Below are 15692 nucleotides of genomic sequence, written 5' to 3'. Positions count from 1 at the left end.
TATACACAATCGATTGGGAACAATGAGACTATCAAATCGTGCTGATTATTGTTAGAGCGTCTGCTTTTTACTATGTTGACTGCAGGGAACGATAGCTCGTCGTAGTCGAGGTGAACCTTGAGCTGTTACAAAATAATTTATTTATAACTTGACATAGATCTAATTGATTTGTTCATTATTTATCGTTTACTTAGGTTACTGAAAAATTTATTTGTGATTTTTTGGGAAAAAATACAATAATAAAAATGACTAGCATGCGCATTTGTCTGTGTACACGTGCGAAAATCATACCGCCACTCATTTGGGAATCTGCCTCCATCCTGAAAGAGTACTGTGCCCTAATTTTCCTTCAGATAAACTTCGGATAACCTTTGACCTCCGCAGAGTATTGGTATTATCAGCTTCTATCGCCTTTGACGAAATTTTATGTATTTCTAGTGTACATTAGTAGTTAAACGGAAATCTACTGTTCAATTGAGACCTTCATACTAACGTAAGCTTATTCATATGTACTCAAAACATTTCCGGGTTGATATTTATTTATTTTTCCTCCAATTAATATTCTCACCGCGTTCAACAACAACTGACCAAGATATCCAACTAACCAGAAGGAACAATGATCGGCAATGATTCGTGCGATTCTGAAGTCGACTTTCCGTTACGCGCTTTGTCGACAACTTCAACGAGTTGCGATCAGTTGCGATTCGATCCCGTCGGATTCGCCTTTACTACTTTACGTAATATTAAATAAGCGGATTTTTACGAGAAACACAATTTCCCTATTGTATTATTTATTACGTGGAAAATTAATTAGCGAACCATTAGAAATTTTATCGACAATATTAGTTATTCTCAAAGGGTAACCCTTATCCAGAAAGAATTGTACGAAGGAACGAATTAACGGTTTTGAACGTAATTCAAATACAGTTGAGAAACGTCAGTCGCTTCGGTAGTACCAGTAGTAAATCTCGAGGTGTCGAAACGGTTAAATAAATTTCACTCGTCTCTCAAAATAGACAGCTACTGATTAATTACAGCTTCACGCCTTTGAGGATAAACTTTATTTGCGTTAGTCATATAAAGAAGGGCGGGAAAGGTAGAAATCGAAGAAACTTTTGAAAAAAAAAAAAAGAAATTATAACCGTGTTGTCACGACGACCGATCGAGTGGAAATTGGCGGTAATGTTCACGAAGCGAGAACCGTAATGTCTACACGCTACGCCCGATATTGCGTAGGTTGTTCGCGTTTCTTCGAACGTCTACGTGGTTTCACGAAAAACCACAATAATTTCCGCTTTGGAAAAGTTTCAATGAAAGTTGCAAACAGGCGAGATGGTCTTTCATCATACGGACAGTTTGGTACTTGATTCCTTACCAAAATAACGGTTACTTCGACAAAGGATATAAAATCAGGACGATTTGAACAAGGAATAGGTGTGTCCTTTCCTGACGCACGTGAATCCCCATAGCTCCGTCTCACTCGCACTTATGGCAGGTATAGATAACCTCTAAATTCTAAACGGCTTGACCTTTCATAATTTATCGATTCCGTTAACGATTCTATGGATCACTTTTGGAACGTGTTGCTCATCTCTTGACAATATTTTCAAAAGTGATAAATAACTATTAAAGTCGCGCATAACCAGTATAGTATCTAACTTGAGCTGGACTGTTTTGAATCATACGCATACGTATACGTGTAGACGCATTCTGATCGATGCACGACAACGGTGCATTAATGAATATTAATGAAACAATAAGGATTCTACGCTGTGTAAAAAGTCTGCTGTAATAAAAAGTATCATTTCCCCTTTGTTTAATCGTCTACGGACGGTGTGAATCATTTGATCGTCTTGGAATTTTCTAAAGCTTATTAGACTTGCACATTCAACATGATACGGTCAATTCGAAAACAAGAAGATTTTTTCTTGTTATAATTCCCATAATTTAATTCTTTTAGCGAGCAGCCGTGAATCATTGCAATGTGGTTCGGAATAATAAGATTTGACTTTATTTTGACATCGGCGACAATAAAGAATGTTAGTATCGATTTATATGTTTTCATTCGTTTTATTAAAAATGTAAAATAGATCTAAGCGATCCGGTTATGCAGATATAACAAGGGATAATACAGTAAACAAGATCACGTTATATGGGTCACCCGCAAAATCATCTAATGACCTTCTCAGTTTCCTTAAAAAAAAAAAGATAAAAATAGCTCCTGAATCCTTCATGAAAATCTATGAAAATCCAGTCCAGGATGATGATAATGATGACGATTCTCAGGCATCATGATATCTACAGTAGGAAGTGTCTTCGATCAACTCCTGCGGTATCCATTCCTCAGCAGGTGATTGATTCGATAGGCTTGAAGCGTGACTCTCGACTTCCTTTAAAACACGAATCAAATTCCCACCAACGAGCTTCTTTATGTCGGACGAGGACCATCTTCTGTCTCTTGTGAGTTCAGCGAGCAGTAGAGGATAACCGGATACGTCAGGAAGTTCGGTTGGTGGACTGTTTTGATATTAAAAAAAAAAAGTGATTTTAATCAAGATGAGTTATAATATCAACGAGACAGACCTTGCAATCCCATCGTAACCGGCACCCAATCCAACGTGATTGACACCAGCCATATTTCTTATGTGATTGATATGAGCTAAAATACATATAAATGTATCTATATAACGAAATCATCGACTTTAAAGTATCAAAAATATTTTTTTTCTTCAGATTCTCCGGCACGCACCTATAACGTCGTACATGGTTGCCTTATCGCCACAACTGAGATGGGCACTGTCGAAGCTGATCATTACCAGACCCCCATTGAGCGACTGGAAGAAAAACACAAAAATGATGTCAGTCAACAAAGATTCCTTGTACATGAGTGGACAGGCACTACCTACCAAGTTTCGTAGCACGTCGTCGGGGACGTTGCTGGAGGAGTTGCAGAGCGTCCTGGCCGCGCTGTGAGAGAAAATAACAGGAGCCCTCGTGATGGCCATGGCGGCCCTCATGGTTCTTATCGAGACGTGAGATAGATCAACGAGCATTCCAAGTCTATTGAGTTCACGGACGACAGCCTTGCCGAAGCTGGATAGACCATCGCTATGAAAATCCAGGGGTGCATCCACATTGGGATCTTCGACGGAGCAGGAATCTGCCCTGAACGAGATAATGGGATGTTTCCATAGATTATTTTTTTTTTTTTCAAGGAATTTTTATGGAGTTCAAAGTTTCTTTACCATGGTGTATTACACGTGTGAGTCAGTGTCATGTATCTTGCTCCAAGAAGATGAAAGCTTCTCAGCACTGCCATTGATGCACCTATACTGTGTCCACCTTCGATTCCAACTAGACTTCCTATCACTCCATCCTTATGAGCCTTTTCTAATTCTCTACTGGACGTCACCATTCTCATCCTTTCGGAATATTTTCCAGTCAGTCTTCTGACTATGTCTATCTGCTCCAGAGTGAGTTGAACGGCATCTAGGAATTGAGCCTCGCAAGGAACGTATGCAGACCAGAATTGAGCACCTACGATTCCCTGTTGAAGACGTCTCAAGTCGGTTTGCCACTGTGGACCCCACGTTAGATTTCGTGAAAGATCCTCCTCGAAGGGAAAATTTCTGAGCTTTGTACTTCCACGATGTTTACGTAGATTCCAAGCGAATTCGTTATGACTTTAAAAAGATTTTTTTTTCATGTAAAACGTATTGTATAATAATTTATTATTAAATTCTTCTCACCCGTCTATCAAGGGTGTCTCTGATAGAATTCTCCGGACGACCTGAAGTCTCGCTTCCAATAAGTGAGAACTTCGTAATTCTAGTGCCAGTGGTAATCCTACTCCAACTATCAAGGCACAACCAAGGAAAAATAGGGCCACCATAACAGTCCATTTTCTGCGAGTACGTCGTCCTGGAAAAAAAGATAAGCAGAAATTCACTTGCTTCCGTTTTCTAGATACGACTATATCGGGATTGTATTTTATACAAAAGGAAATTTCTGTTACGTATCGACAATTGTCGGATCGTGAAATTAGCCTAACGTTAATTTAACGGGGTTGCGCTAGAATGGTGGCTGGAGGATCTTGCTATTTTTTGATAGCCGTCGAGAAATCATCCAGCCGTGAATAGAAATCATATCAAACCATTAAACGTCATTGCGAGTGTCATTGTGTTTCAACTGGGAGTTTATATAAATCACTCGATTGCATCCGGCGAGGCTGATGATGATTAGAGAATAAATAGAGAATATCATTAACTATTAGTATTATGGCGTCTGGCCATTCTCAGTTTTAGATATTTTTAACGGATCGATAGAAAGTCTTGGATTCGATTGTCGCAAGTATTCGATGGATGGTGACGTTGAATAACGTAGCAGACTCACTGTTTTTACCATTGTTACGCGAATGACGGTGAAAAATTTTAATCTTCCGTAATCCCTAGACTATTATGATTATTCGATGACTATACATCCCTTTTAACTTAAAGTCGAATTCGATTATTATCGATATTACGATTAACCACCATCAAGTATTACGGTCTGCTATCAGCCGGTTGACAAATCAAGGCTAATTAATTCCAATTCCATGTCCTTTTTTTCTACGCTAAACTTTTCTCTTCTCGTTCGAGTGAAATTGATCCGTCGATTTAGAATGCACGATTAGTCGTGCGTAACTTCACTTTGACAACCCGTTTACCATTTTATTCCTGCCATTTGAGGAACTCGAATTCTCTCTTAATGGGAAGCCTAATAGATAATCGAGCGGGAACTATGAATTGTCTTTACTTTTTTCATTTTCACATTTTTACATATAACTTACTGCTCTCTCGTGAATGTTCTTTATTGTTCTTATCCATGGAGGTTGGTATTACTGTATCCTTAAGGTGGTGGACACTGTCACCGTTTGGCAATTTTCGTATGAGTTCCGGTGAGGAGAGTTGTAGGCATGTCTGAAAGATGACAAACAATTATATAAGATTTTTTAGAATTATTTAAGATAAGACAAAAATAATTACAAACGTTCTTATTTCTGAGGTAATTAAATGAACACGGTAAATATCCGGCTGATGATTCCTCATAAAGGAAGAAAAAATATATATATATAAATACACGTTCGTAATAAGAATCACTACCTCCAAAATGTCCACTTCTTTTCGTCTAGGTGGAGGCGAATGATATACCATTGTGTCCTTACTACCTCCATAGAGTTCAAACATGATTTCTCAGCCAAAATCTTTTGCCACCTGTACAACGAGGTACGGGGTAGCTTTCTGAATACTGAGGGAGCGTCATGACGCATGCGTCTCCTGTAAGCCCATATCGACCAGTGTGTCACATTTCAAATCCAACAAATTCTTTGTTTATTTTTCATTATAAGATTTGTAGTTTTATGAACCTCGCTATTGGTTGATTACGATGTGATAAGGTTACCCAGAATTTACGTCAAAAACAATAATTATTTGCTTTATACAAGCACGTCCATAGGTATTGTTTTGAACGTCGAATTAGGACTCCAATAAGTCTAAGTCTAATGTTTATGGTTGAGCATAATAGAATTATGCCAAGTACAATAGAGGCGTTGTCAGATGTGAAATGAAATTAATTTATATGATAGGATTAGAAGAATATTTTTTGTATAAATTAAAGTTCATAGTGAAATGGATTTTAATGTTTTTCATACGATACCTTCTAATGATACTTTTTTTTCTGATTCTTATTATTTCGGTGATTAGGTATTTTATCGTCCACATTCATAAGCTTGTAATCGATACGTGTAACACGAAGATGATGAAACATCAATTAATAAGTTTAGCAATTTGGAGTTCGATGACTGTTTTTAAAGAATAAATCATTGTTTATCTGGCAATAACATTAATATGCATTAAAAATTGAGAAGAAATACGGCCAAAGATGTTTTAGGAGACGGAGAAATCCCGCGCGACAGCGCGCGCTATTCGAGCAGGAAGTAAATGGAAATGTCTCATCCGTGATGCGCAGTAAAAGTTGCGCTGAAGTCGACGCTGGCGCCGCTTGCCGCCATATTGTTTGCGGTGTTCGTGCACGTCGTTACTACCTTGCGTATCCTGTGCGTTTGTCTCGTGCGTCTCCCTTTGGGAAATTCAGCAAAAATTTCGCGTAAAGGCAACATGAAGAAGACCAAGGACGTGTCGGACGAGGACGAGTATTCGGCAGACGATCCAGAAGAAGTGGAAGGCGCTTCAGAAGAGGAGTGGGCTCCTCAACCTGGTGCTGAGGTAAGCCCACGCTACTGCTACGTTTTACTCATTTATTAAAATTCTCATGAATTAGCATCACGCGTAACTCAACGTTCAAGCTAAAAATTGGAGTTTAATAACCTAGAGAATCGTAGGAGTGGCTCCATGTGCAAAAACAGTGGCCATTCCCATTAGAAATTCATTGGGTATTTGAAATGCCTGCCCTTTCATACATTTCAAGCAGCAGCTATTGTGTGAAGTGCTATATTACAGTGTCCCTGCGATATGAATGAACCCACTGTTAAAAATAATAGGGCTTATTTATTCAATGGTTCGCAAAAAATCCCAAGTTCGCCGTGCTAATTTACTTCGATTTACGAAAAATCGAAGCGATGTTCAAGGTGGTTTCTGTGGCTTCCCGTACGAAGCCGTCAACCACGCTACACGAAATACTGTACATTTACAGCCTACTTATCGTTTGGATTAATCATTGTTAAAGTGTATAGTAGTACGTAGATATTAAGATGATTTTGGCATTAAATTTGAGCAATGTTAGAACGTAGTTTTATGCAAACATGGGTTTATATTCACGTCTGGCCGCGCGAGCTTTTGCTACTATCATTGCCGGCCGGCCAATGGCGCCGGCTATTCGTTATTTCAAATTCCCAACAACACTACTCTGCTTACTGGTGGTTTCAGATTTTTTATACTCATCGTTAACCCCGGCTATCAAAAATAAGACATGTGATACGTTTTTTCGCTGTTGCATTTACGTAACTTCATAAACCAATAAGTATAGATGTTTTAATGATTTTGGAGTCATTAAATTTAAAAAAGAATAATGATCAACCACTGAAGGTGACTGTTTGCAACGCTAATAGAATGTTCTTGAAGTATAATTCATTTGTTTGCATTGACATTCTTCTGTTTTAACCTAATTAAAAATGTTGTCTCAGTGCCAATCGTTCTGGCTTAGAGGCTCTCTGTGAATGAACTAGTTGATCATTCTTTTTCTAAATGCGATTGCAATCATTAGAGTGTTGCTATTGTTGTATGCTATTACAGGGTGGTACGAAGAAAAGACCACAAAGAGGAACAGCAAAAAAGAGACAACACTCTGAGGAGAAGGAAGAGGAGGAGGAGGAGGAGGAAGAGGAAGAAGAGGATGAGGAAGAAGAAGATGAAGAAGAGGACGATGAGTCGGATTCAGATTCGGGGAAAAAACCCAAGAAGAAAAGGCGTGCCAAAAAGGAGGATGAGGATGAGGAGGATTCAGATAATAGCTTCAACGAATCCTCTGGGATACCACCAAAAGACTACACAGTAAGCTCAGCATAGAATACATTTGTGAATACTCATAAGATTTTCAAACAATACGTAACTAAGTGGATATTTCATTTTAGTCTGGGGCATTCGTTGTTGCGAAAGCCGATGTTGGCGGAAACACGGATCCGACATTGTGGAGGATAGACGGAAAGGCGCTTCTTCAAAAATTCTTACCATTTAAAGAAGATGACAAGACCCTGTACAAAAGCACGTCCACAGTATGTCCTAGTTACTTTATTGTATTACATATCGCAAAGGAATGAACAGTTCTCGAAGGATCTACTACTTTTTTTCAGTATTCTGGTTGGTCGGTGAATAACAAAGACAAATACTTGGCGGCGCAGGTAACTTTTAAGGTGCAAAATCGAAACGAGACCATCGTCGAGCTCCACCTTGATCAACAACAACAACAAGAAATTGTAAAGTAAGTCTATTTAGCAGAACTGTGCTTATTTTAAGCTCGTACTTCTTATAGTGGCACACATTATCGCTTATCTCTTTGCAGGGACGAAAAAGAGGACTAAACTTTGCACGAGTGCGTTCTTATCTGTTTATATACGTTTTAAGATACACACTAAGAGGATCACAGTTACACAGTGACGCGCAACGCAACACTCAAAAACAGACACCCACACACAACAGTTACACCAATGCAGTTGATGAAGTGTTAGTCTGGCAGATTCGTATTTAATGTTAAATGAAAAATGGAAATCGGATGGACCAGGCAGATCTGATCTGAAGGTTGAGGATAGCGTAGGTCACGTTTGACTGAGTTTTCTTCTGAATACATAGATGTGTCCCTTCTAGTAGCAATAAAGCTATCCTGCAAGGCTGTGTCGGAATCTCGAAGGCTTCCCTCGTTCGATATCATTACAGTCTGTCTACAAAGTTTAACCCTGTTTCCATTAAGTCACTCCTTACGAGGACAGGGAACACTTCAGTCAAGACCATTTGCGTGTTAGATGTCAGCCTTCTTTGAGGCGCAGCCTTGACAAATATTAAGAGATCTGTTGGACTGTTTCTCATGACTGCAGCACGTAATCGTAAGCTACTAACAAATGATCATGATGGCGTGAATTATGACGAAAGAAAAAAAAACTTCCAAACAGCAGACATACCCCCTGCACATTTATATTACTTGACCGGAATTAGGGTGAGCCGCTTGCTCGAGGGAGCTTCGGAAAAAATCCTAGTTATACTCGCGCTAGGTCGCGTCAATGGCTCCTCCCTGTTGTGGCCGCCCTAATACCTTGATAGAATCATGTTAATTCAAAAATTTCGTAATTAAGTCCCGATGACTTTTTGTAATTATAACGATAATCTATTCTAAGGCGATGACGATGGTGTTTCATTTGCGTTCTTAATAATAATTATAATGGAAAATAAAAAAATCCTGTCATCACGTGAATTTTACTTGCACTACAGTAGGTGCGGTGTTATTATTTTTTTTTATTTTCTTTTAAAATGATCAACTCCTTGCCATTATTTTTTTGCCATAAACTTTTTATTTAATGCCTTCACAATTTATGTACACTAGATATCTTAATTGCCATTGACTTTCCACTTTGAAATCCACACGGCAGATTTGTTGTCTTGGAGTCGAGTCGGTTGCAAATTTATTTTCCCTATTCTGTCTCTTTTAGGTAGACAGGAAATTATGAAGTAACACATTTTTCTCTTATGATTTAGGCATCTCTCCTTCACTTGATATATTCAAGCATTTATAATTGGTCGTGTGCCACAAGTGTCTCGTTTGGAAAACAGAAAAACACTTTCTTTTGGAGCAAAACTCATTTCTACGCTTATCATCATATTTATATTGTGATCGTAAGAGAAGCCACCAGTTATATCACATAACGTATTCGATAATTGAGGAATGTTTGAAGATTCATTCTTTTATGCGAGCTAGATTGAACTCAAATTTGTAGTAATTTGTTTTTTCAATTTTCAGTCAGAACAATATCGTTCATTTTGCTCGAGATTGTTATGGAAAAGGTCGTTGCGCATTTATGACTTGCGCTATTTAAAAGGTATATTAAAAATGACATTAAAAGATTTGTACATAAATACATCTCAATATTTTCCAAAGGCCTACATTTTCTTTATTTTTTTTTTGAAATATCGCGAATTTCAAAACTAAATAAATCACGTCAGGCTATTGTACCACGTGAAAAAATTTCGATTGTTGTATGATTGTTATTGATAATAGTTTTCAATCGAAAATTGTACAATAACGATATTATAACTTTATTTTTCTACCACTTATCTCATTATAAATTATTTAATTAGGCAAGATCAAAAATAGGAATTTGAAGACCTCTAACTTTAGTACCTATAATCATCTACGTGACTATCTCACTTAAAATTTAGATGCTGATCCCCTCTCTTTCCTTCAATATTCTTTTGATTTAATAACAGAAATATATTATATCTATACTCTGGATCTGGAGAATTCGCAGGATCTCTTATACTATAAAAAATAATAACAATGACATTAAACTGTTTTCATCGGTACAATGTAACCGCATCGATTGATAAATTCTACATTCCAGTAAACTCTCAGCGTGTTCCTAATTATCAATCTGCAATAATCACTTTCGTTTACGTACATTCAAACATAATAAACAATAGAGGTCTTTTGTAGATATAAAATAAATCATCTATCTGGATTGTTTGACTATTTCTCAAAATGTGAGAAACGTCCGATACTTTTGAGCATCGGTGATTCTTTTTATTCACGTTGAGTCATGCGTGGTCCATTATCAAGAGAAAGAATGTGACCCAAAACGCAGATTAATATTAATCAAAAAGATTGCCGTGCAAAATTGTTTTGTGCTCATGCTCTCAATTCCGTTAGATTGTCTGAACGATAATATCAATTTAATCGTCTGGCAACTTTATACGTTATTACGTACTTCTCACTTGCTTTCTTTTTTTTTTTTTTTTTTTTTTTTTTTTTTTTTTTGTTGTGCTTATCATGCAATTTCGGTAGGATGTCGTCAAACAGTGTATAATGTACTCAGTGCCAGCGACTCGTGCATCTTTCTCAGCTTAATTCTTTTTGCGTTATTTCTTATCTCAAAATCCCGGTTCCATCCTCACAGATAAAACGCTGCTTAACATATCACGTATTTCCGCCATTTCTTGTCTGCTCTTAACTACCATGTCTTCGAGTTTCTTATTCTTCTGCATTATTTTTTCCATCTTTCGCCAGCAATTCGTACTATTGGCATGGTAGCAACAGTCCTTGAAAGTCTCGTCGTGTTTACATACCTGTCCTAGTTTGTCGCTCTTACAACAACGATGACGTTCCTCGGGACAGCAAAGAGTATCCCTTCTCATGACTTCATCTTCCTCTTTGTCAGAAGGACCACAGATAGTAGATGATTCTAGATCATCTATCACAACCAGTTTGTCTTTAATGTTTAATTCGGATGGATTCAGTCTATCTAGTTCAGCGTCAGATGAGAACTTTAGGGGCTCATTCTTATTATCCGGTTCGCTCGACTGTGCGATTTCTGGTTTGCTGTCATTCTTCTCGTCCACTTCCTCGGACTCTAGTGGAATTATCCGGTCGATACACTCCAAACCACAATATTCTATAGCATCCGCGTCGCTGATTCTTGCTTGTCGCTTAAGACTCTTCCTTCTATCCGATAACAAACTTTCGTTGCTAGTTTTCCTCAGTGCGCTTTGCATCACGCCATCACTAAATCTCCGACCTTCGCCTTGGATACATTTCTTCTGAGTTGGGTTAGGCTCGCAGGCGCCATCACTGGCTCTTCTAAGTCCGGAAGCGCTCTTCTCAATATTTTCCTCGTCATTTGCCAATGTCTCTTGTCCTCTTTCACTCTGCGTATCGTTGCTAGCAGCACAACCGGATATAACAGTAATTAAAGATTCTTTCTGCTCCTCGCTATCCATTCTCTCCTCACTAATATTTACTAGATCTGACACTCTCTGATAATCCAGGTTAAATTCCATTTGCTTCCGAGATAAATCCTCGGTTGACTCTTCGTCAAAAGACAATAGTTTTGTGAGTCTTTTTTCGAATTTCCTGCTGGGTGCTTCATATTCGTCATTGATCCTGTTGCTACAACTTGGTCCCGGCATTTTGTCCATCATGTTCCCCTTTCCGTTATCATTACTTTCGTGGCTCCGATTTGCCTCTGAATTTGATTTTACGTCTAATCCTTCCATTGCGTGTATTTCTATTAAATCACCGTCGCATCCAAAGGCAAATGATTTCTGTCCTGTAACACCAGATTTCATCTCTTGCATTATTCACTGCTAGTGTCAATCGAGTGAATCTATCAACGTGATACATACCTATTATCATTCGCTTGTTTCGCATGTCAGGACTCTTCGAGCGTGGTCTGTCCAAGAACTGCCTGTTATCGGGTGACAGTACGGAGAGCCGTCCTTCCTGTTGCGTCGGGCTGTATTGCTCGGAGCTGCTGTTGTAAACTGCATAAGCATCCAGCTCGTGACTTTCGTGTTCGCGTAGACGCTCCATGATCTTCTGCACGATTTCTGAAGGCGCTACATACGGCGAACCTGGTGTAGAAAGCAATGCCATTTTTTCTCTCTTGCGATTTCTGATAACGGAGCAAATCCAAACTTAAATATTAACTTGAATAATCTTGAAAGAATGCAAAAAGCAACAAATTAGCTAATAATATAAAATGTATACATGCTACTATATATACATATAGATATATGTATACTTGCTTAACAAACAAAGTATAGGGGGCTATAAATAATCGTTAATCGCTGAGATTAAACTGCATAGGTCAAACTCGGATTAAGTAATTAATTACCGCGCTATGGTGTAATATCTTTCGCTAGAATTTCATTATCACTAGAATTCAATTTTATGGCGAATGTGCCAGGAAAAGGAAGTAGTAAAGTTTTACGAAGCTCGACTGACGTTGAGATGTAATTGTGTATTTTAGCATCTAGAAATAGATAGGATTACGTTGCAGGAAATATAATGGAATAAGAGTCGCTACTGATCCATCCAAAGGGAGATGATTGTCAATCGGACTGATTGTTTTATAAATTTGCTACAGTCGCTTCGAAAAATATAGTCAAGGGATCGCTAGCTCTACGTACAGGAAGTATAAAAAGTGAGAGAGTCAGCAGAGAAGTTAAAAGCGAATAAATTCTATTTCTGTGACCGACGTGTTTTTAAACGTCATTCGGAACCGATTGGTACCCACTCCACAGAGTAACGTAAATGTAACATTAAATTTGGTGACGGTAGATTAAGTTATCTCGCACGTGCCACAGTACACAAACAATTTGCATTGTGAAAACCATAGACGGAATGAGTTCTCGTCACAACACGAAACCGCTTGGATAAAATTAGGCAGACGTTACTCGAGCGCAACTTAAAAAAACTTTAGCAATGCACGTAAACGACATGTGTATCTCACGACATCCATCACAAGAGGACTTACGAAGTCGCTAGATCCTGAGTGTCTACGATGTGGCATTCGTGTGGGCACGCATAACATGCCATCGCTTCCTATAAAAGCAGCATTAGTACATCACCACAAACAATAACCAATGGAGAGTCGGATGTCCGTTTTGATTTCTTAGATTATCCTGAGACAAGGACACTTTTTTCATTTGTATCGCTTTGATTCTGATGGGATATCTATGCTTTTGCATAGTGTTTTCTGTGGAGTTAAAGTGAAAGTTGCTTAAGTGATCGATTATTCTTGAACCTACCTGTTAGACCTCGATAGCCCAATGATGCTGAGTCAAAGGATTCGCTAGTTTCTTGTTGATGCTTCAGGAAGTCGTTTATTGCTATGCCTTTTAATTTAGAGGGTTGTAAAAATCTTCTGGGAATCCGAGAGAGTGGACCATTTTCTTGTGGACTACTTGGACAGCCCCCAAAGCCAAGACCAAGTAATATTGCTTCGGGATCTGCTTTTCGTAATTCCAATAAGCTTTCTACGCTGCTGCAATGACTGCTATCCGATTGCAGACTTGGATCTCGAACCAGTCTGTTGTACGGTACTGAGCTGTGGAAGCCACAAATTATTTTTTAAAGGTTCTTAGTGAAAGATTAATGAGGGAATAGATTAACAAAAGATGAATTCCTGATAATTTCTCATTTTCTAAATATTTCTATTTCTCCTTTTTAGTTAATCATGAAACTTATCTTAGTATGACTTTTAAAAATAATGCGTGTACCTAGGTACTCCCGTCATTGTAATCGCAGGCGAATTAGGAACACTGATAGGCGCTGACACTGTCATGCTTGGGTGCTTTATGTAATCTCTTGCAAATGGAATATCCTTGTTACAACCAGGAGTCGATGGTGGTGTTGGACTGTTAGATGATATATCTGGCTGTTCCGCTGTATCTGGTACATTTGACTTGGCGGGTGATGGAATTGAGTCAACCCATTGCTGAACTGGGCCAGTTCTACGTCTCATTTCCCAAATTCCACGCAACCAGTCTGCAACTCGTACAATGGCTTCTTTGCCTACGTTTTCTAAAAAAAATGTACAATACTTACGTTCTTTAGAAGGTCATTATAAATATATGAGACTCTATATGATTCAAAAATATCATTACCTATGGATTGAGTTTCTCTATACTAACTCATAGACTAAACATATAGTTTGCACCTCAATATGATTCCAATAATTCAATTTAGCCAATTTAGAACGTTAGCTAGATTTAATGGCATGGGTCTGTAAATTGTACTTGGTGTAACAATTTACTAAGATGTTCGGTGTACCTACATCTTATACATAATCCAGAAAAACTAACTTGTATCTTTATTTTACTATATCTTATCAGACAACAACTCTTTTGTATTTATTTAAATTTAGTAGCGATTGAATAACAGATAATTGACAAGTCAGAGAAATAGAGTCTGTAATCTAAAGTTCCAAATTTTATTATGGGCCATTTGCTAAGGAAAGACCCACATTTTATCAAGCAAACCTTGAAATTCTGTTTTTAGAGGTCCATAAATGAGATAGTAATTATTATATACAGAGTGTGTAAAAAAAAACTTAAAAATGGGAATTTCCTAAGAGCACATTACTTCAACGTTTACTAATCATAGAAATTCCGGGTGCCTTTCTAAATTATGTGACGTCCCATTTCGGAATATTATATATTCGAAAACAAATCAGTAACAATTTTAAATATTCAATATTTAATACACTCAAGCATTTCACTTATCACTTAAAAAAATTTCAGTTGAAAGCGATGTTTTGAAAATACTTGGCTCACCTGCAAATTTGAAAAATTAAATAAAAGAAATATATATATATATACATATATATGTATCTCAAAAAATGTGTATAATATTTACACTAAATGCAACGTCACGACGAATATCGTTGATAGAATTAAAAATTGCTAGAATGATAATAAATGGTATTTTCAAAGAACCATAAGCATTCAATACGAAATAGTACCTGGATCCATTTCCTAGCGGCATGCACAAACAGATTTGTCGAAAATAATCAAGGTTGTAATTCGCACATAAGTACAGATCCAAACGCAGGCACACATAATGCGTTTGCGTACGATCGCAATATAGAATAAACAGTTCTTAATGGAAAATTGTAAAATGTCGAAGAACCTAATGTTTTCATAAGCGAGAAAGGCAGTAGTTGTTTCTCTTACCTCTTCCAGAAAATTGTCACAGGTGTACGTGTCCGATACTCACTGGCTGTATTAAAATCTCTTAAATAGCATCCCAAGAAATGAATCGTGTGACTGAACGAATCGTGTTCCGCAGAGCGATTAAGGACTAGAACGGCCACTTGTTAAATGTCCCCCACATTGTGGGACTTTACTACAGGAACGGTCTCATCGGGGATAAGAGTCTTGGCACACGAAGATTCCCTTGTAAGACATTTGGTGTTAAAGAATTTTTACAAATTGTATGAAAACTTGCAACTTGAGTGATATTCCGAATAATTCTTTGAAATACTTACATAGTATTTATGCCTGAGATCATTTACGCTTTGTTGACTTTTAACCTGGATACTCAGGGTGCCCAGGAAATGCTTGTCGTACCTGAACTCGTCATGCACCGTGAAAGAGGCAAGTGTTTGATGTGGCCTTGCCGATAATACGAATGCCCCTAAAAGCATTTTTTTT

General features: G+C 37.9%; 2 protein-coding genes across 4 annotated transcripts; both read right to left on the bottom strand.

The window, feature by feature from the left end:
- Positions 1-2051: 2051 nt before the first annotated feature.
- LOC107264333 (dipeptidase 1) lies at positions 2052-5609 on the bottom strand. Its single transcript, XM_015732484.2, has 8 exons — positions 5142-5609; positions 4829-4958; positions 3750-3921; positions 3246-3683; positions 2907-3165; positions 2750-2834; positions 2584-2659; positions 2052-2517 (listed from the first exon to the last, which is right to left on the bottom strand). The coding sequence occupies exons 1-8, from the start codon at positions 5223-5225 to the stop codon at positions 2283-2285; spliced, it is 1479 nt and encodes a 492-aa protein (XP_015587970.1). The 5' UTR covers positions 5226-5609; the 3' UTR covers positions 2052-2282.
- A 3423-nt stretch (positions 5610-9032) lies between these two features.
- Positions 9033-15670, bottom strand: LOC107264021. 3 transcript variants are annotated; one of them, XM_015731847.2, is made up of 7 exons: positions 15527-15670; positions 15213-15434; positions 15002-15014; positions 13758-14061; positions 13287-13585; positions 11880-12107; positions 9033-11803 (listed from the first exon to the last, which is right to left on the bottom strand). In XM_015731847.2, the coding sequence occupies exons 3-7, from the start codon at positions 15009-15011 to the stop codon at positions 10629-10631; spliced, it is 2016 nt and encodes a 671-aa protein (XP_015587333.1). In that variant the 5' UTR covers positions 15012-15014; positions 15213-15434; positions 15527-15670; the 3' UTR covers positions 9033-10628. The 3 variants fall into 3 exon arrangements, with proteins under 3 accessions (XP_015587333.1, XP_015587335.1, XP_015587336.1); XM_015731849.2 differs by lacking the exon at positions 15002-15014; XM_015731850.2 differs by lacking the exons at positions 15002-15014; positions 15213-15434; positions 15527-15670 and adding an exon at positions 14145-14802.
- Positions 15671-15692: the final 22 nt, after the last annotated feature.

This window comes from Cephus cinctus, unplaced genomic scaffold (genome assembly GCF_000341935.2).
Source record: "Cephus cinctus unplaced genomic scaffold, Ccin1 Ccin1_scaffold0168, whole genome shotgun sequence".
Taxonomy (NCBI): Eukaryota; Metazoa; Arthropoda; class Insecta; order Hymenoptera; family Cephidae; genus Cephus; species Cephus cinctus.
This window is presented reverse-complemented; position numbering and strand designations above follow the sequence as displayed.